The sequence below is a fragment of the Macaca fascicularis genome, chromosome 10, assembly GCF_037993035.2.
Source record: "Macaca fascicularis isolate 582-1 chromosome 10, T2T-MFA8v1.1".
Lineage (NCBI taxonomy): Eukaryota > Metazoa > Chordata > Mammalia > Primates > Cercopithecidae > Macaca > Macaca fascicularis.
This window is the reverse complement of record NC_088384.1, coordinates 32755877-32777241: the sequence shown is the minus strand read 5'-3', so window position 1 is coordinate 32777241 and position 21365 is coordinate 32755877. Positions and strand designations below refer to the sequence as shown.

The window sequence follows — 21365 nt, the reverse complement described above, 5'->3', positions numbered from 1 at the left end:
ATTCAAGTGATTCTCCTGCCTCAGCCTCCCGAGTAGCTGAGATTATAGGCACCTGCCACCACTCCCAGCTAATTTTTGTATTTTTGTGTTTTTTTTATTATTATACTTTAAGTTCTAGGGTACATGTGTACAGCGTGCAGGTTTGATACATAGGTATACATGTGCCATGTTGGTTTGCTGTACCCATCAACTTGTCATTTACATTGGGTATTTCTCCTAACGCTATCCCTCCCCCAATGCAATTTTTGTATCTTGAGTTGGGATGGGGTTTCACCAGGTTGGCTGGGCTGGTCTCGAACTCCTGACCTCAAGTGATCCACAAGACTGGGTAATTTATAAAGAAAAGAGGTTTATTTGGCTTAGAGTTCTGCAGGGGACCTGAAGCATGGTGTCAGCATCTGCTTCTGATGCAGGCCACAGGAAGCTTCCAATGATGATGGAAGGGGAAGGGGAGGTGGTATGTGCAGATCACACGGAGAGAGGAAGCCAGAGAGCGGGGAGGTGCCACGCTGTTTTAAACAATCAGTTCTCAGAGGAACTAATAGAGCTAGGACTCATCACTGTGAGGACAGCACCATTCATGAAGGATCTGCCATTAGGTAGATCTGTCTCCCATTAGGCCCCACCTCCAACATTGGGGATCAGTTTTTTGGGTTTGTTTTTTTTTTTTTTTTGAGACAGAGTTTCACTATTGTTGCCCAGGCTGGAGTTCTATGGTGCTATCTCGGCTCACCGTAACCTCCTCCTAGATTCAAGCGATTCTCCTGCCTCAGCCTCCCGAGTAGCTGGGATTACAGGCGCCTGCCACCACGCCCAGCTAATTTTTTGTTTTTAGTAGAGACAGGGTTTCACCATGTTGGCCTGGCTGGTCTGGAATTCCTGGCCTCAGGCAATCCACCCGCCTCAGCCTCCCAAAGTGCTGAGATTAGAGGTATGAGCCACCTCACCCAGCCCGGGGTTCAGATTTTAACATGAGATCTGGGGGACAAACATCCAAACTATGGCAGCCATTAACTCTGGGTGTCTCAGTTTCCCCAAACACTAAGCCCCTCTTCTCAGCTCAGGGAGTCTGCTGAATTCAGCCTGGTCCCGCCATTCCCTGGGCTGGGTCCTGGAGCCTCTCTAATCATGGGCTCACTTTGTTTCCTGTCTCTCATATCCTTTTTGGTAAAACCCATTTGATATGGTTTGGCTGTGTCCCCACCCAAATCTCATCTTGAATTGTAGTTCCCAAAATCCCCACATGTCCTGGGAGAGACCCAGCGGGAGGTAATTGAATCATGGGGCAGTTACCCCCATGCCGTTGTTCTCATGATAGTGAGTGAGTTCCACGCAATCTGATGGGGTTTTTTGTTTTGTTTTGTTTTGGTTTTGGTTTTGTTTTTTTTTTGAGACAGAGTTTTGCTCTTGTTACCCAGGCTGGAGTGCAATGTTGCGATCTTGGCTCACCGCAACCTCCACCTCCCAGGTTCAAGCAATTCTCCTGACTCAGCCTCCTGAGTAGCTGGAATTACAGCCGCTTGCCACCTCGCCTGGCTCACTTTTGTGTTTTTAGTAGAGATAGGGTTTCACCATGTTGGCCAGGCTGGTCTCGAACTCCTGACCTCAGGTCATCTTCCTGCCTCGGCCTTCCAAAGTGCTGGGATTACAGGCATGAGCCACTGCTCCCAGCCAAGATCTGATGGTTTTACAAGGGGCTTTTCCTGCTTTGCTTGGAACTTCTTCCTGCTACCATGTGAAGAAGGACATGTTTGTTTCCCCTTCCACCACGATTGTAAGTTTCCTGAGTCCTCCCCAGCCATGCTGAACTATGAGTCACATCTCTTTCCTTTATAAATTACCCAGTCTTGGGTATGTCCTTGGAGCAGCGTGAGAATAGACTAATAAATACACCATTGTTTCATGTATTTTATTTATATTTTTTGGTTGTTTTATGCAGGAAGGTAAATCTGGTCCTTGTTACTTGGGCAAATTTGGAAGTTTTGTTCTTGTTTTAATTATTGATTTGTAAGAGTTGTTTATCCATTCTAGATATGAGTCCTTTTTGCCTACTCATTTCCTTAATGATAACTTTTGGTGAGCAGAGTTGTTTTTTTTTTTTTTTTTTTTTTTTTTTTTTTTTTTAAGGTAGAGTCTCTGTCTCATTCTCTTGCCAGGCTGGAGTGCAGTGGTGCAATCTCAGCTCACTGCAACCTCCGCCTCCCAGGTTCAAGCGATTCTCCTGCCTCAGCCTCCAGAGTAGCTGGGACCACAGGTGTGCACCACCACACCCAGCTAATTTTTGTATTTTTTTTTTTTTTTTTTTTTTTTTTTTTTTTTTGAGACGGAGTCTCGCTCTGTCGCCCAGGCTGGAGTGCAGTGGCCAGATCTCAGCTCACTGCAAGCTCCGCCTCCCAGGTTCACGCCATTCTCCTGCCTCAGCCTCCCGAGTAGCTGGGACCACAGGCGCCGCCACCTCGCCCGGCTAATTTTTTGTGTTTTTAGTAGAGACGGGGTTTCGCCGTGTTAGCCAGGATGGTCTCGATCTTTTGACCTTGTGATCCGCCCGTCTCGGCCTCCCAAAGTGCTGGGATTACAGGCTTGAGCCACCGCGCCCGGCCTAATTTTTGTATTTTTAGTAGAGATGGGATATCACCGTGTTGGCCAGGATGGGCTCTATCTCTTGACCTCGTGGTCCACCTGCCTCAGCCTCCCAAAGTGCTGGGACTGCAGGTGTGAGCCACCGTGCCCAGCCAGAATATTTTATTTTAACAAAGTACAGTTTATCTTCTCTTTTATGAGTTGTTCTTTTTGTGTCTTATCCAAAAAGTCTCTGCCTACCCAGAGGAAAATATATAACAATATTTTCTTCCATTTGCTTCTAGAAGCCTAATTTTGGTTTTTATGTTTGGTCTATGATTTATCTCAAGGTTTTGTACATAGTGTGAGGTAGGGGTTGAGATTTACTGCCTCCCACCCCCAAATCTCTCTAGTTGTTCCAGCATCATTTATTAAATGGATTTTCTTTTGCCTAGTTCATTACTATGGCAACTTGGTTGTACATCAGTTGAACATATACGTGTGGGTCTATTCCTGACTCTGTTGTGTCCCTTTGATCTATGTATCTGTCTTGATGTCAACACCACACAGTCTTTGAGTGCTGTTACTTTTTAGTAAGTCTTTAAATCAGGGTGGGCACAGTGGCTCACACCTGTAATCTCAGCACTTTGGGAGGCCGAGGCGGGTGGATCACCTGAGGTTGGGAGTTCAAGACCAGTCTGACCAACATGGAGAAACCCCGTGTCTACTAAAAATACAAAATTAGCCAGGTGTGGTGGTCCATGCCTGTAATCCCAGCTACTCGGGAGGCTGAGGCAGGAGAATCACTTGAACCTGGGAGGCGGAGGTTGCAGTGAGCCGAGATCATGCCATTGCACTCCAGCCTGGGCCGCAAGAGTGAAACTCCATCTCAAAAAAAAAAATAGAAATCACAAAGTGTGAGTCTACCTTCTTTTTCGGGACTATTTTGGCCATCCTAGTTCCTTTGCATATACATAGATATTTTAGTCAGTCTGTTAATTGCTATAAAACAAAAAGCCCCCTAGGATTTTGACTGGGCAGGTGTTGAATCTATGGGTCATTTGGGGAGAAGTGTCACCTTAACAATACTGAATTGTCTAAGAAGTACCCAATGAAACAAATAACAACAAGAAACACTATTGAAGTTGGGCGCGGTGACTCACGCCTGTAATCCCAGCACTTTGGGAGGCCGAGGTGGGCAAATCACGAGGTCAGGAGATCGAGACCATCCTGGCTAACACGGTGAAATCCTGTCTCTACTAAAAAAATGCAAACAAATTAGCCAGGTGTGGTGGTGGGCACCTGTAGTCCCAGCTTCTCGGGAGGCTGAGGCAGGAGAATGGCCTGAACCTGGGAGGTGGAGCTTGCAGGGAGCCGAGATCTCGCCACTGCACTCCAGCCTGGATGACAGAGCAAGACTCCGTCTCAAAAAACAACAACAAAAAACAAACAAACAAACAAAAAACCCACTATTGAATCTTTCAGTCAGTGAATATGCACATCTCTCCTTAAATCAGGTCAGCTCAACTTGAGACCTTCAACAGTGCCCTGGAGTTTTCAGTCTTTGTCACCCTTTTTTCATTAAATATTTTCGTGTTTTTTTTTTTTTTTTTTTTTTTAATCACACCAAGGGTTTTAAAATGCTGTTATAAATGGTATATTTAAATTTTCGCTTTCCAGTTCTTGCTAGCATTTATTAGTTCTAATACATTGGTCTTGGTATTCCTTTTGGATTTTCTTTATATATGATCCTGCTGGTTGCAAATAGAGTTTTGTTTTGTTTGTTTGTTTTTGAGATAGAGTTTTGCTCTTGTTGCCCAGGGTGGAGTGCAATGGCGTGATCTCGGCTCACCGCAACCTCCATCTCCCGGGTTCAAGCGATTCCCCTCCCTCAGCCTCCCGAGTAGCTGGGATTATAGGCTGCCTCAGCCTCCCAAGTAGCTGGGATTACAGGCATGTACCACCACGCCTGGCTAATTTTGTATTTTTAATAGAAATGGAGTTTCTCCATGTTGGTCAGGCTGATCTCGAACTCCCAACTTCAGGTGATCCACCCACAGCCTCCCAGAGTGCTGGGATTACAGGTGTAAGTCACCGCACGGGGCCACAAATACAGTTTTATTTCTTTATTTTTGATCTTTATATCTTTTTTTCTGTTATAATTGATTATTGTTATAAAAATAACATCTTAGGGCCAGGCACGGTGGCTCACGCCTGTAATCCCAGCACTTTGGGAGGCCAAGGTGGCTGGATCACCTGAGGTTGGGAATTCGAGACCAGCCTGGCCAACATGGAGAAACTCCGTTTCTACTAAAAATACAAAATTAGCTGGGCGTGATGGCATGTGCCTGTAATTCCAGCTACTCAGGAGGCTGAGGCAGGAGAATTGCTTGAACCCGGGAGGTGGAGGTTGCAGTGAGCCAAGATCGCACCATTGCACTCCAGCCTGAGCAACAAGAGCGAAGCTCTGTCTCTAATAATAATAATAATAATAATAATAAATAAAATAACATCCTAGCCAGTGCAGTGGCTCACTCCTGTAATCCCAGCACTTTGGGAGGCTGAGACAGGAGGATAGCTTGAGCCCGGGAGTTCGAGACAAGCCTAGGCAACACAGCGAAACCTTGTCTGTACAAAAAAGTGCAAAAATTAGCCGGGTGTGATGGTGCACGCCTGTGGTCCCAGCTACTTGGGCTGAGGTGGGAGGATCGCTTGAGCCTGGGAGGTGGAGGTTGCAGTGAGCTGTGTGATCGCCACTGAACTCCAGCTTGGGTGACAGAGTGAGACCCTGTCTCAAAAAAATAAAAAACAAAATAAAATAATAAAAATAACATCTTAATGACAGGCTTTTTTGCCCCAATCTTTGGGTAAAATGACCCCCTGGTCTCCTGTGGCTTTCCGGGCCTCTCCAACCTTGTGGCACTAGCAGTGGCCCGCGCCCTGCAGAAGATTTGGCAGGGGTAAAGGTCCTGGTTGTGTGCTGGGCTCCGACTGAAGGGCCTGCCCTTTGGGCCTGGTGCATCCTGCTGGGTGAGGATAGCCAGCGTCCCTGCACCCCATGCAATTGGAGCCTAGTGCTGCCCCTCAGCCTTGGAGCTTGGGCTCCTCAGAGCCTGTGCAACTCTCCCGGCTCCAAAGATTGCAGAGTGAGGGCCAGCCTCCTGGCCCAAGTGAGAGGATATGTTCCGCAGGGCGTCTGTTGGGATAGGTGTGGTTGGTGTCATAGTCGTCCTGCAGGGCAGGGATCTCGCTTGCATGACCCATGAGCCCCAGGGGCCGCCTGGCCTTGAAGAGTTCCAGCCACTATTCCATAGCTGGGGCTGCTGGGCCAAGCTGCATGTTGAATGTCCTCGAGGAGCTTGAGGCAGGAGCTGGGCAGAGTATGCGTCTCCCAGGGCTGGGGACCGGGTGGGGGGACTGGAATGGGTGGCATCAGTGGTGGTAACACTGTCATCTGCCACAGGGCTGGACATGGAGGAAGGCAAGGAAGGAGGCACATGGCTGGGCATCAGCACACGTGGCAAGCTGGCAGCGCTCACCAACTACCTGCAGCCGCAGCTGGACTGGCAGGCCCGAGGGCGAGGTAAGGCGAGTGGGGTGCGACCAAGGTGAGACAGGGTGGGGTGGGGCGGGCCTAGGTGAGACAAGGTGGGGCCAAGGGACTTCAGGACTGGCCAATGTATGATGGAGCATGGCGGGCCAAGGTAGGAAGTGCCAAGGTGCTTGTGCTCAGGTGTGGGATGGGGCAGGGCTGAGGTACCGTGGGGCAAGGCCAGGTTCCAGAGTGGGCGGTGCCATAACGTGGCAGGGCAGAGCCCAGGTAAGGGTGGGGACAAGAAGAGGGCAAGCTGGGCCCCGGAGCAGATGGGGGTTTCTGCGGGCATATCACCACCACCACTGAGGTGTGCTGCAGGGGTATGTGGCAGAGACAGGAAGAGTGAGGAGGGGCATCCCCATTTCCCATGCCCTGGCCCTCTGGTGTCACAGCTGGGAGCCCACTCCCACCTGACCCACGCAGCACTGTTTACTCCTCTTAGGGAGCACTCTCCACTTGTCCTCATTGCATGTCACTCCTGACTGCTGTGTCACAGTCCCCTGCCTGGAATGTGTGTAGAGTAGATGCCTTCCCCGAGATGACAGCTCTGTGGACACACATTGTCCCCACTGAAAGGTGTTATTACTTCATGCTGGATTTCCATAGGAAGACATAGTGGGGAAAAATTTTTTTTAATAAAATGAGTAGTTTTCATTGCTGACCTGAGTGGCAGCCAGGCTAATGAGATGTGGCTGACTCTTGTGACAGTCATGACAGGCCAGGGCTCCAATGGGTCCCCTCATCTTCCTGCATCCTCCCCAGGGGGCCCCACATCAGTGTTCCTGGGGGAAGAGCACATCCCTGCAGCTGTGGACACGGCATCTGTCCCCTGCCTACAGGTGAACTTGTCACTCACTTTCTGACCACTGACGTGGACAGCTTGTCCTACCTGAAGAAGGTCTCTATGGAGGGCCATCTGTACAATGGCTTCAACCTCATAGCAGCCGACCTGAGGTGGGTCTGCCAGAGGGGGATGGCGGCTCTGCCCAGCACTGCCTCGGGGGCAGGCCTCAGGCTCATCAGGAAGCCGGGTTCCTCTGGAGGCCGTGCTAGCCTCTCCAGGGACGTTGCTCCTCATGACTTGGCAAACATTCTGAGGAATGAGCCTGTCACAGATGTACCAACTCGGGTATTTGGGAGTGAAGCCCAAGGCTTCCTGTGATGGCATGAGGGCTGCTGGCTCCCTGGAGAAAGCTGAGGCTGTGAAGAACAGTCACACAGAGTGGCCCTGGCTGGGTGTTCTCCCTCCCATGGGCAGGCTGTGCAGAGCAGCCCTCGGCAGCCCTGGCCTGGAGTGGCTGGGATGCTGTGCTCCCAGGGAAGCTCCTGTTGGAGACAAGCCCACAGGAACTGCAGAGGTTTTGTGTGTTTTGCCCTTCCGTGAAGTGAGCATTCCTCCCTCCTGCCCTCCTCCCCCTCCAACGCCCCAGAACTTGGCGAATGCTGGTAGTCTGGGCCTTCCGCCAGGACAGGCAAATGGGAAGTGGTCGGCACACTGTGGCGGGCCCTGAAGCTGCCTCCTTCCACAAGGGCAGGTCCACAGGCCGCTGTCCTGGCTCCCGAGTCCCAGGCCTGCTGTTCGTTGAGCATCCCTTGTGTGTGGCATGCCCAGCCCTGCCCCGCACGGGCCTGTGCACTTGCTATGGAGGCTCAGAGAGTTGCGGTGTCCCCTAGGTGGAGAGCCGAGGGCTGGCGTGGGGCACTTGCTGCCCGGAGCCCTTCTTCCTGCCCATGCCTTTGTGACTCCAGGTGGCAGAGCCCGTGTGCTCCCTGCATGCCTCCATGCTCAGGAACCACTTTCCCCGGTCAGTAGTTCCATGTGGGTCTGACTTAGCCTCAGGAGAATGGATCCGTGGCTATGATGCCAGCAGAACTCGGCACTCAGCAGCTGTGTGGAGGTGGGGTGCCAGGGGTGCCATGCCCTGAGCAGATGCATGGGCTCCTGTGGTTGGGGGGTGGGGTCTTGGGCTCCTCAGAGCCTGTGCAACTCTCCCGGCTCCAAAGGCTACAGAGTGAGCGTCAGCCTCCAGGACCTAGCCTGAGGATACAGGCAGTGGCAAGGAGAGCGTACCACAGGTCAGGCAAAAGCTGATGCCAGGGCCGAGGCTGGAGAGTGGGGGACATCAGAGGTCAGCGAGCAGCCCTGCTGGTAGGTACAGATGAGGAAGCCAAGGCCTGGAAAGGAAAGAGGCTTGTCACGGCCACAGCTATCCCTGGGTGAGGCCTGCCCTCCGCCTGGCCTGTGGTAGTGCTGGCAGTGGCCCCAGCATGGGTGTCCAGTTCTGTAGGTCCTTACATAGAAAGCCCAGAGGAGCTTTTTGCCTACAAACAGTCTCTGAAATTATGAACCAAGTATCTTAGGAAAGTTGCCAAAGACCATGGTGAGGAAGAATGGGAATGGAATGTGAACGTGGATGGGGGGCCCTTGAAGCCTACTAGGGGTGGGGAAGGTGGGTCCCACCTGGTGGGCAGCACTTGGGGAGGAAGACACCACACCTGGCTCTTTCTCTGCATCTGTTCATCTCGAAGGGCCAGTGCTCCATGCCCAGCATCTGACCTGGGAGGGCATTTCACAGGCCACAAAGAGATCCTCTTCACTTTGCAAAAAAGGCACTTCACGTTCTAGAAGACTTGCTGTGGTATTGAGGATTGGAATATTTTCAGCTGGGGAGCATTTTTAACTATTTTCTTTTTTAAAATTAATTTATTTATTTTGTAGAGATGGGGTCTTGCTATGTTGCCCAGTCTGGTTTCAAACTTCTGGCCTCAAGCAGTCCTCCCTCCTCAGCCTCCAGAGTAGCTGGGACTGTAGGCATGAGCCACTATGCCTAGCTCAACTGTCCCTTAACTATTTTAATTGTACACTTAACACATGAGAGTAGGAAAATGTGGTCTTTGGCACTTTTTTTGGAAGCCTCGATCACCCTGGGGCCACCTGTCCAGAAACACTCAGAGATGAGCTGTGGTGGGGGGCCTGATGGAGAGGTTGGTGATGTGGGGATGCGGCTCAGCCCTGCAGTTGTCCCCATGGGCAGCCTTTTGTGTGCCCATGCCATGGGGCATTCGGCAAGGCAGGAAGGCCTTTTAGATGCTGTGCTTCCCAGGCTGGTGGACCCCGAGGTGAGCTGGGAACATACCCATGATGCTGGACAAGAGCTGGGGCCTCCATGACCCTGCCTGCCAGGTGCCCAAGGGGCTGGGTCCTGCAAGCCCCTGACCTGGCCACAGTGGGCTACTATGCACATCGCTAGCCTCCAGAAACAGGGCTGTGAGATCCCCAGGCAGTGTCGGGGGAGGACACCCTATGGCTGTAGTCTGACATTCTCTCCCCTTGGTCTGCAGCACAGCAAAGGGAGACGTCATTTGCTACTATGGGAACCGAGGGGAGCCTGATCCCATCGTTTTGACGCCAGGTGAGCCTGCCCTGGCAGCCTCATGGGGTGGGGGGCTGTTCCTATGCAGAGGTTACCCCTGTGCTTTTTAGAGACCAGGCCCTTGTCATATTACTCTCCTGGGATGACTTTGTGGCCGTTTAAGTGCCTTATGGTCTGTACGGACCTTGCCCTGCACCTGCACACTTCAGAGAGCCCTGGCTCCCTGCTCGCCCCCCCACCACGGGCCTTTCCTGCTGAGCGAGATATGCCCCTGTTCTGGGCTTCCCACCGCAGCCCTGTAGCCCAGCCGGCCACCCCCAGCCTCGCTTCCTGTGCCGTCCCAGTGTGCCCTGTGCCTGTCCCTTCTCAGACCCTCTGGGGCCGTCACCACCCGGGTTCTTGCCTGGTCTGCTCCCTGACGCACATGTACACACTCCACTCCAGCCCCACACAGACGCACACCTCCTGTACCCAGTCCCCAGTCGGATCCCCGGTCCCCATCCTCAGGGCCTCAAGCCCCCCTGCACCAGGTCACACTCCACAGCTGGGTTCTTCCTGCCCTGCCTCTGCACCACTGCCCAGCCTGTGCCTCCTGCTGCATGTCCTTCCTTTCCCCCCTCCTTGGGTGCTGCGATTTCCTGGAAGCTTCCTCTGCCAGTGCCCCAACCTGGACAGAATGTGTCACGTTGCCCCCTCTGCAGCCATGTTCTGGGAGGGAGGTCTGCATCTTGTCCCAGGTCTGGTGCCAGGACAAAGCAACACTCCTGGGAAATGGCATTTGCCCTGGGTGCACAAAACTGTAGGGACCGGAGCCCGGGTTCCGGGGCCAGCTGGCTCCCTCACTTCCATGCTCGCTGCTCTCAGAGACTCCTTGCTGGTGGCATCATGGAACTGTGCCTCAGACGCCCGCTTTGGTCCCTCTATTCAAGCTGCTGGCTCACACAGGGTGTTTCAGCACCTGGGGAGTGTGTCAGTGCCCTTGGTGCCACCCACACCCCTCTGTGAGGGGGCTCCCTCACACCCCTGGCTCCTCTGAAGCTCCGTGCCCACGTCACACAGACTTCCTTTGGCATTTGGCATAAATCACCAAGTGAGATTGCAGGTCACAGGTGCACACCTTCCCACTGGGTATACATGGTGGAACTGAAGCCCCAAGCATTTCTGGAGGGGCCCAAGGTAGATGGTAAGCAGTCCCCAGGACAGCTGAGTGGCCCCACCCCTCCTGCATCTTGGGGGGCTGGTGGTGCTGACGGGCTCATCATGAGTCCTATGGTCCTTGCCTGGCCCACACTGGAGCTAGCTTCCAGCTAGCTTCCATCCACAGATGGGCCCAGCACCCCATTTGCTAGGGTAGTGCCCAGGCCCGAACCCCTGGGCTAGTTGGGATCTCCAGAGGAGGCATCTGCCTGGAAGGTGGCTTCCGGTGTCTCCCACCCATTGGCCCCACGCATACCAGCTGGTGCCCTCTCCTCCACCTGGGGCTCGTCCTTCCGGCCACCCTCTGTGACCCTGGTCTTCCCCTCCCCACTTTGAATACAACTGTGGGCGGTCCACCTGAGCTCCCAAGAGCTGGGCAGTGGCACAGACATAGACACTACCAGTGAGGCAGGGATGTGGCCCCAGAAGGTCCTGAGCTTGCAAAGGATTGTTCTGACTGTCTCAGCCAGCTCTTGCTGTTCCACCTGCCCCAGGACCTCCCTGTCAGTTCAGGGTCCGTGGGGTTGGAATGTGTAGCAAGATGGGTCTGTGGCAGTGGAGTTGGGCCACGCTGAGCCTGTGACTGCCCAGGAGAGAACTGGAAACTAAAAGGTGCAAAAGCAGAGACCCCCTACCACCCCCTCATTCTGAACATTGGCCCAGAGGCCTCTGGGGCAGTCGCTGTAACCATCCATGTGACACCCACGGTTCTCAAAGGCTGAGACCTCCGTGGCCAGAGATGCTTATTTTCTGCTCAGTTGTTATTTTGGGGAACTTATTTCTGTCTACATTCTGCCTTATCCCTGAGCCTGCCCCACCTGGTCCACGTTGCCTTTATTTTTTTGATAACAGCTTTATTGAGATATGACTGACTAGCAGCACAGTTCACGCATTTAAAGTGTATCATTCAGTAGGTTTCGGTTCATTCACAGAGTTGAGTAACCGTCATCACTACCTAATTCCAGGACCTTTTCTTGATCCCCAAAGAAAGCCATACCCATCAGCAGCCACTCCTCAGTTCCCGCTTCTTCAGCCCCTGCAACCTTTAATCTGCATTCTGTCTGTGGATTTGCCTATTCTGGACACTTTGTATAAAGGGAATCCTATAATACGTAGTTTAGGGGACTTTTTTCACTTAGTGTTGTCTAAAAACCCACCAGCGGCCGGGCGGGGTGGCTCACACCTGTAATCCCAGCACTTTGGGAGGCTGAGGCAGGCGGATCATGAGGTCAGGAGATCAAGACCATCCTGGCTAACACGGTGAAACCCCGTCTCTACTGAAAATACAAAAAATTAGCTGGGCATGGTGGCAGGCGCCTGTAACCCCAGCTACTCGGGAGGCTGAGGCAGGAGAATGACGTGAACCCAGGAGGCAGAGCTTGCAAGTGAGCCGAGATCGCGCCACTGCACTCCAGCCTGGGAGACACAGTGAGACTCCGTCTCAAAAAAAACCAAAAAACAAAAAAACCAAAAAAACCTCACCAGCATGGCTAAATAGTAGAAAGGAGAGTTTTATTCGCCGTATCAGTTTACAGACTTGGAAGAGAGAGTCTCTAGCATGGACTGAGGTGCTCTCTTTAAAGAGGAGAAGGGCAGTTTGAGTTTTATGTCTCCTGAGGTCCATATCACACAATAGAGTCATACATATTCAATAGGTTTGGGGAAAAGCCATACATATTTATGAGGGGACCCGAGAACATATGCAATAGATAAACATATATGTAACATACATCCCATGTTCACTTTGGGGCGGGGTTTTAGCATTAAAATGGGGCAAAATCTGGCTCTTTCCATCAAAAGGTGAGCTCTAGGACACAGAGTGCAGCCTCTATGAACTGCTGAAACCGGCTTACGGTCTGTAGTTGCTTATCAGAAAAGAGTGTTTGAAGGCTGATTCTCTGTCCAGTCGGGGTTGTAGTAGTCTGGGCTGTAAGTCAGAGTTAAGAGGGTCTTGATAATGTGTGATAATGAGTTAAGATAATGTGTGTGATCGCTGCTATTGTGAGGGAGTTTATCAAGAGTGCGTTTTTTCTTGTAGCCATAGGAATTTAAGGAGTTGCCAAGCCAGCTGCCCTGAACCCTCAAGCCAGTTGGTACTTTTTGTTTCTTCCCTTCATCCCTTAATGGACACTTGCATTGTTTCCACCTTTCGCCTGTTATAAACAGTGCTGCTCACAGTGTGACCTCACCGCGTTTGTGTGGTCATATGTTTTTATGGCTCTTGTGTGAATATCTAGGAATGGAGTTGTTAAGTTGTATGGTAACCCTGTTTAACCTTTTGAGGAACATCCAAACTGTTTCTCAAAGCTGCTGCAGCCTTATACATTCCCACCAGCAATGAATGCGGGTTGCAGCTTCTCTGAAACCACTTGCTATTTTCTGCGTTTTTGGTGATAGCCATGATAGTGGGTGTGAAGTAGTGTGGCCTCGTGGTTTGGTTTGCATTTCTCTCATGGCTATGATGTTGAACAGCTATTTTCATGCTCATTGGCCGTTTGTATGTCTTCTTTGGAGAAATGGTTATTCAAATTGGGTTGTCTTTTTGAGTTATAGGAGTGCCTTATACATTCATTCTAGCTACAAGTCTCTTATTTAAAGCACAAAGTTTTAAATTTTTAAGTCCCGTGTCTCTTTTTTTTTCTGTTGCTCATGATTTTGGTTTCTTTTCTAAGAAACCATTGCCTAATCTAAGGTCATGAAGCTTTCCCCCGATACTTTCTTCTTAGAGTTTTATAGTTTTTGCTCTTTCACTTGGGTCTTTAGTTTGATTTAAGTTAACTTTTTTTTTTTTTTTGAGACAGGGTCTGGCTCTGTCACCCAGGCTGGAGTGCAGTGGTGCAGTCATGACTCACTGCACCCTCAACCTCCTGGCCTTAAGAGATCCTCCCACCCTGGTCGGGCGCGGTGGCTTACGCTTGTAATCCCAGCACTTTGGGAGACTGAGGCGGGCAGATCACAAGGTCAGGAGATCGAGACCATCCTGGCTAACACGGTGAAACCCCGTCTCTACTAAAAAATAGAAAAAAGTAGCTGGGCGTGGTGATGGGTGCCTGTAGTCCCAGCTACTCCGGAAGCTGAGGCAGGAGTATGGCGTGAACCCAGGAGGCGGAGCTTGCAGTAAACCGAGATCGTGCCACTGCACTCCAGCCTGGGCAACAGAGCAACACTCCGTCTCAAAAATAAAAAATAGGCCGGGCGCGGTGGCTCAAGCCTGTAATCCCAGCACTTTGGGAGGCCGAGACGGGTGGATCACGAGGTCAGGAGATCGAGACCATCCTGGCTAACACAGTGAAACCCCGTCTCTACTAAAAAAAAAATACAAAAAAACTAGCCGGGCGAGGTGGTGGGCGCCTGTAGTCCCAGCTACTCGGGAGGCTGAGGCAGGAGAATGGCCTGAACCCGGGAGGCGGAGCTTGCAGTGAGCTGAGATCCGGCCACTGCACTCCAGCAAGGGGGACAGAGTGAGACTCTGTCTCAAAAAAAAATAAAAAATAAAAAATAAAAAATAAAAAATAAAAAAGAGATCCTCCCTCCCAAGTAGCTGAGACTGCAGATGTATGCCACCATGTCCAGCTAACTTGTAATGTTTGCAGAGATAAGGTCTCACTATTTTGCCCAGGCTGGTCTTGAACTCCTGGGCTCCTGTGATCCTCCTGCCCCAGCCTCCCGATGTGCTGGGATTATAGGAGTGAGCCACCTCTCCCGACCTGAGTTATCTTTTGTGTATGATGTGAGGTAGAGTCCAGCTCCATTCTTTGCCCACGACTATGCAGTTGAATGGTCTTCCATGTCGTTCACGATGGCAAAAGCACTGTGACACCTGGGGCTGGAGGCTTGGCTCTGGGGGCCCTGGCAGAGCCAGGGCTGTCTCCCTGAGAAATGCCTTGGCCAAGATATTCTCCTGGAAGTCTGACAGGGAAAGGGGTGGTGTCTTGGTCTCCCTGGTGCATCATTTGGGGTGCATGGCTCCCATCAAGCCCCCCACCCCTGCTGCTCTGGCTTCTAGAGAAGAGCCTCTGAGGTGAGGTGCTTCTCCACCTCAAATCCCTCCCCTTCGCTTTTTGTGTCATGAGAAACCCTTTTCCTGTTGGCCTTGCCTTCTGCCAACACTCTGGGAGCTTGTTCTGAGAAGCCACAGTTCAGAGAAGCCACAGTTCAGAGTCTGTGCACTGAGCCCCCTGGCTCTCCTAGCCAGGGGCCTGGCTGGTATGCAGAGGTGGGCCATGCTCTGCTGAGGCCCAGCCTGCACCTGTGCCCACTGTGTGGCACTGTTGGGGGTTCCCCAGATAGGGACGTGATTATGGTGGGTGCCTCCTGGCCTCTGGTGGCTAATTCTCCCACTCTTGAACTTCTCAGGTGGCCCCCCAACCTGGCGTGAGGTGGAGAGGTTCCCTCTTGGCTGCCCCCTTTGCCTGTGAGATTTCAGGTTGCTCATTTCTTATTCATCCATCCATGCTGCTGGGCATCTGTGCCTTGTGGTCTCCTGTGGGTGTCCCTTTCCGCCTACCGCTGAGTTCTCCACTCTTTGCCAAGCCGTCAGGTCAGGAATGAGCATAGGGAAGGTGCTGGAGCATGGAGTGGCTTGGCCTTAGTCTGGCCTGATTTCATTGTCCCCAGCTGTACCCCATGTTAGGTGGGTGGCAGGTGGCAATTTGCCCTGACATGGCACAGCAAGGCCTCTGCATGGCCAGCCGATTGCTCCCCACAGGGACCTACGGGCTGAGCAACGCGCTGCTGGAGACGCCCTGGAGGAAGCTGTGCTTTGGGAAGCAGCTCTTCCTGGAGGCTGTGGAACGGAGCCAGGCACTGCCCAAGGATGTGCTCATCGCCAACCTCCTGGATGTGCTCAACAATGAAGAGGCGTGAGTGGGCGGGTCCTGCTGGGGTGAGCCCTGGTGTCTCCCAACCAGGGCAGAGGGAAAGGCAGGCCCTGCCGCCCTGGGAGGCCCGTGGAGGTGGCCAGGCTGGGTCCCCAGCTGCAAGGAAGCTGATGGACATGCTGTCCTCCCTGCCTGTCCCCTCGAGCCAGCTGAGGTTTCCAACACCAGGGACTTTTGATGACAGGAGATGGGCCCAGGCCCAGGCCCAGGGGAGGCTCAGTGTGCCCAGAGGCTTGATGCAGCCACATGGGGCCCAGAGCAGATGGATGCTCCCCTCTGCATGCTGAGGGCTAGCGGGAAGTTCCAGAAGATTCTAGACACTCAGCAAACCCAGGCGGAAGAGACAAATCATGGAAATGAGTGGCCAGGGTCAGCACTCTCAGGGTTGATGGGGCTTCCCGCATGCAGTCTGTCCCCAGCGACCCTGGGCTGAGTGCTGGGCAGGGACTTGCAGTTCCGGGAACTGCCTGGGTGTAGGTGCCCCCACCCACTTCCTTGCCTGTAGGCCTCAAGGCCCCTCAGGTGCCAGGCACCGGGGTCTTGGTTGCCCCAGCCAGGGGTCCTGGTGCTTGCCGTGCCGGCCTTTCTCCCACTGAGCAAGATGCCCCACCCATCCCTCACTCCCCACCCAGGTCAGACCACTGCCCTGCCCAGGTGACCCAGCATCCACTCCCACCCTGTCCAGCTTGCCCCCTTCAGAGAAGCCCCCATGGACTGTCTCCCACTCCTCCCCCTGGGGCCCCTTTCTGCCCCCTGTCTACCCTCCCTCTCCTCTGGGCCGCTGATCTGCGGCCTCATCCTTCAGCCTCAGCATCACTGCCTCATTGGAAGAGCCCCACCTGGGCGTGCCCAGCTGTAAGTCCACACTTACAGTGTGCCATCTGGGACAGGCCGAGGACCGGCCCTGGCTGCCCTCACTGATGGCTGGAGCCCCAGTGCTAGCTACAATGGCTGGTTTGAATGGACTTCTGTCACAAGGGCAGATGCCCACAGGGCACCTGTTGGGGCAGGCAGGGAGCTTGTGTGTGCCATCTGGGGCCAAAGCTCTACGATTGAGTCATAAGTTAAGGGTAGATGGAGATTTTCCGCCTTGAGCAGAAACGTGTAGGAAACAGGCCTGTTGTGGTGGCGCATGCCTGTGATCTCAGCACTTTGGGAAGCCGAGGTGGGTGCATCACCTGAGGTCTGGAGGTCAAGACCAACCTGGCCAACGTGGTGAAACTCTGTCTCTACTAAAAATACAAAATTAGATGGGCTTGGTGGTGCACGCCTGTAATCCCAGCTGACGACTGGAGCCCTGATGCTAGCTACAATGGCTTGCTTGAGTGGACTTCTGTCAGGAGAATCGCTTGAACTCGGAAGGTGGAAGTTGCAGTGAGCCAAGATCGAGCCATTGCACTCTAGTCTGGGTGACAAGAGTGAAACTCTGCCTCAAAAAAAGAAAAGAAGAGAAAAGAGAAGAGAAGAGAAAAAAGAAAAGAAGAAAAGAAACAAGCCTTGGCCGGGCGCGGTGGCTCAAGCCTGTAATCCTAGCACTTTGGGAGGCCGAGACGGGCGGATCACGAGGTCAGGAGATCGAGACCATCCTGGCTAACACGGTGAAACTCCGTCTCTACTAAAAAATACAAAAAAAACTAGCCGGGTGAGGTGGCGGGCGCCTGTAGTCCCAGCTACTGCAGAGGCTGAGGCAGGAGAATCGCCTAAACCCGGGAGGCGGAGCTTACAGTGAGCTGAGATCCGGCCACTGCACTCCAGCCTGGGCAACAGAGCGAGACTCCGTCTCAAAAAAAAAAAAAAAAAAGAAACAAGCCTTGCAGTTCCCCGGCCACTCCCCAGAGCCAGTTAGGCCACCAGGTGGGATGGGGCTAGACCGAGCTGTGGGCAGGCCACAGAGGGACTAATGGCCACCGCTTCCCTCCATCCTGCAGGCAGCTGCCAGACCCGGCCATCGAGGACCAGGGCGGGGAGTACGTGCAGCCCGTGCTGAGCAAGTACGCAGCTGTGTGTGTGCGCTGCCCTGGCTACGGCACCAGGTATTGCAGCCCGGTGGGTGCGCCACCTCCTATCCCATGTCCCACCTTCCACACTAGAGGGCCGGCAAAGAAGCCAAGTGCCCCCATGTTCCATAGCGAGGGCCAGGCTCCTTCCTCGCCTGAGTGGATTCCAGAGCTTCTGCCCTGTCCAGATGCAGCTACAGGGTGAGCAGATACCACAGGCTCCCAGGGCCCCATAGGCTGGGCTTTAGGAACCAGTACATAGCCACACGGGGCCAGGATGGCCTCAGGGCTGCCTGCACATTGGTGGATCCCTGTGGGCAAACGCCCCAGCACCATGGTGGCACTAGGCCTGCAGGCTGTACCCTTGGGTGGCAGCTGCTGGCCAGCTTTCCTGCCTGGGGCTGGCCAGCCAATTGGCAGGTGCACAGTGTGATTTCTTTCAGCCCCTCCTCTATCATAGACTCATATTCCTGTGTATGAGGGAAAGGCAGGTGCCAAGTCCTCTCCTTGACGGCATGGCCACTGGGTCCCACCCCACGGGGAACACTGAGTGTGTGTCTGCCCTGGGAACCAGCCTGTGCCAGGGCTGCTGGGGAATCCGGTGCCACCCTCTGTCTGCAAAGCCCACAGCAGAGAGGGTTGGAGGAGAGGAGAGTGCGCTGAATGTTTGCTTCAGGTGGGCTGGCATGGCCTGGGCATTGGGAGAGAGGGCACAGGAGGGGAGTCTTCCAGACAGAGGAGGCCTGGGCCCCAAGTGGTCAACAGCTTGACCTCTTGGAAGAACCAAGCGTGGCTGTGTCTGGGAACCTGGGCCTCCGAGGGGGAAGCGTGTGGTCAGCCCGCAGGCTTCTGTGTGCCGTGGCTCATGCTACACAGGGAGAGCAGGGCAGGGTGGGGTGGTTCCTAGTGAAGGTGGCAGGACTCACTTAGCGTGGGCCTGCAGAGGGAACCAGAAGCTCACGTGCCACTGACGGCCCCTCATCATCCCCAAGGCTGAGGCTGCTGTTCTTCGGTGACTTGGCACAGCCTCTACGCATGGGGGTCCTGCCTCTACCTGCCTGCATTCTTGCCCTAGCTGTAGCTGTGACAGGCAGGGCAGGGCTGAGGGACACCAGGTGAACGAGGGACCCTGCTCTCTTTCAGAACCAACACCATCATCCTGGTAGATGCGGACGGCCACGTGACCTTCACTGAGCGTAGCATGATGGACAAGGACCTCTCCCGCTGGGAGACCAGAACCTACGAGTTCACACTACAGAACTAACACCACCTCTGGGCATGGCCAGTGGGCTCCTGGGGGGCCCTGCCTTGAGGGGCACTGTGGACAGGAAACCTTCCTTGGCCATACTGCATTGCACTGCCCGTGGCTTGGCGAGCATCCCCTGGATCAGGACCGTGTGGTTTGCGTGTTACCTGTCTGTGTCCCCATGCCTAGCTCAGGGTCTGCCTTTATGCCAGTGGGGAGCAGCAGAGTCTGACACCAGGTCTAGGACTGGCCCAGGTACACCATGAACATGTGGATACACCGGAGCCCATCTTGCACATGTACACAGGCACACACACGGCACACCCATACACTCCTGCACGTGCACAAGCACACACACGCAAGGCATATACATGGACACCGACACAGGCACATGCACATGTATATGCATAGGTGTACTACACATGTGCACACATGCACAGTTGCACAGACATGCACATACACGATGCTGGACAAGGCAGAAAGGCAACTCTCACCTCTCATGTGCTTCTGGCCAGTGGGCCTTCGTTCTAGTCCGATGACAGGAGTAGGCTTGTATTTAAAAGCGGCCCCTCCTCTCCTGTGGCCACAGAGCACAAGGCGTGCTTGAATTCTTGACAAGCAGACCTGCTCCTGCAGAGGAGACAGCCACATTTGGAACTGGGCACAAAGAAGACCTGAGAAAAACCCACTGTCTTTTTTTTGAGATGGAGTCTTGCTCTGTTGCCCAGGCTGGAGTGCAGTGGCACAATCTCAGCTCACTGCAACCTCCACCTCCCAGGTTCAAGCGATTCTCCTGCCTCAGCCTCCTGAGTAGCTGGGATTACAGGTGTGCGCCACCACGCCCAGCTAAGTTTTGTATTTTTAGTAGAGACAGGGTTTCACCAGGTTGGTCAGGCTGGTCTTGAACTCCTGACATGGTGATCCACCTGCCTCGGCCTCCCAAAGTGCTGGGATTACAGGCGTGAGCCACCGCACCTGGCCGAAAAACCCACTCTCATAACAGAAGTGCAGACTCATTGCCAGATTCAGTGCCCTTGAGTGTGCCAGGGTGCTTTGTGTTTGGGACAATCCTGTGTGTGCCAGGAGGCTCCGTGTGCACCAGGGGCTCTCAGATTCCCGCTTACCCAGCTGGAGGCCATGGCCCTGGCAGCCCCATCTCAGCCAGCCCTGCTCTCTCCCTCCTCCCACCAGGTGAGGCAATCTTCATAGGAACCTGTACCCGAATGTGAGCTGCTGATAATAAAACTTGAGGCTTTGGTGAGCGCATTTCGAGGCCTTTCCCTTGTGTGCAGGTGCCAGGGGGAGCTGTTGCGTCTCCCATGCAGCCAGACACCCTGGACAAGGCCCATCCCACCTCCCCCTTTCCTCACGGCTTCTTCAGCCCCACTTGTGGATGCCTGTGGGTCAGCCCATCTGTCCTTGGGCAGGGGCCGCCGTGAGAGACCCCATGCGTGTGGGATGTGGTAGATGCCGGTTATGGGGCCAGTCACCCATACAGGTCTATCGGGTCGCCGTGGAGGCCTCACTGGAGGGGGAGGCAGGCTGGCCTGGACTTCTGTTGGATGGTGGGGGCCAGGGGATGGTAAGAGGGGCAGGAGAGCAGGTCTGCATCTGTCTCAGCCCCAGGAGCTCCTGGTTTGGGGCCAGCTCTAAGGAGCTTACGTACCTGGACCTGGCCGACTATAAGGGGGTCCCGGATAGCCAATGCTGAGACGCAGACTTTTTAAAGCCTCTGGGCTTCCTGGCCTGATTGTGACATGATGCAAGTTCACCTAGGGAGGAGCAGGGACCTCCCCGTCCCTTCCCCTTCCTGCCCAGACCACTCTGCTGGGCTTGGAGCCCTCCATGGCTCACTTTGAACTCAGAATTTCTGAGTTTCCCAGCTGCGACCCAGGCTACACCCCCAGGCCTGAGGAGAAACTGAGGCCCCAAGTCCCATACGTGTCCTCTGAGTCAGGACAACAGGCTCCTGGCTGGGGGCACTGCCCTTGCTGCCAACACATTCACCTGCCCCAGTGGTCACCGTGTCCTGTGCTGGCGACCAACGCCAGCACCCAACCTGGATGGCGTCCTGCCCTCATGAAGAGCCCCCCGGATGTTCACCTCTGCCCAGTTCACCAGGAAGAGCAGTCTCTGCTCTTGCATGGGTCCCTCTGCCCCCACCCTGCCCAGGGCTCCCCAGTAGCCTGAGCCCCTAAGGAAGCACAGCCCTCAATGGTGATTCTATTGGTGTTATGAGTGGTGTCCCCCAAAAAGATATATCAGTGTCCTGACCCACAGTACCTCAGAATGTGACTGCATTTGGAGATAGGGTTTTTCTGGGGATAACCAAGGTGGAATGAGGTCGTTAGTGTAGGCCCTGATCCAACACGACGGCTATCCTTATAAAAAGGGGAAGACTTAGGCTGGGTACAGTGGCTCATGCCTATAATCCCAGCACTTTGGGAGGCTGAGGCAGGAGGATTGCTTGAGCTCAAGAGTTTGAGACCAGCCTGGGGCAACATGTCGAAACGCTGT

The 21365-nt window shown here is 53.8% G+C and overlaps 1 protein-coding gene across 50 annotated transcripts in view; it reads left to right on the top strand.

Annotated features, from left to right (window-relative positions):
- TANGO2 (transport and golgi organization 2 homolog) overlaps positions 1 to 20114 on the top strand; it is a 46476-nt gene extending 26362 nt beyond the window's left edge. For 5 of the 50 annotated variants that reach the window (XM_005567954.5, XM_074004386.1, XM_074004387.1 and 2 more), the window contains 6 exons: positions 6023 to 6142; positions 6994 to 7108; positions 9497 to 9567; positions 15434 to 15587; positions 17534 to 17638; positions 18746 to 20114. In XM_005567954.5, the coding sequence (XP_005568011.3) occupies positions 6023 to 6142; positions 6994 to 7108; positions 9497 to 9567; positions 15434 to 15587; positions 17534 to 17638; positions 18746 to 18866 (686 nt within the window). In that variant the 3' untranslated portion in view covers positions 18867 to 20114. Of the gene's footprint in view, positions 1 to 6022; positions 6143 to 6916; positions 7109 to 9496; positions 9568 to 15416; positions 15611 to 17533; positions 17804 to 18745 lie in introns of all 50 variants that reach the window. The other 45 variants (XM_045363959.3, XM_045363960.3, XM_045363957.3 and 42 more) reach the window with 19 other exon arrangements.
- Positions 20115 to 21365: the final 1251 nt, after the last annotated feature.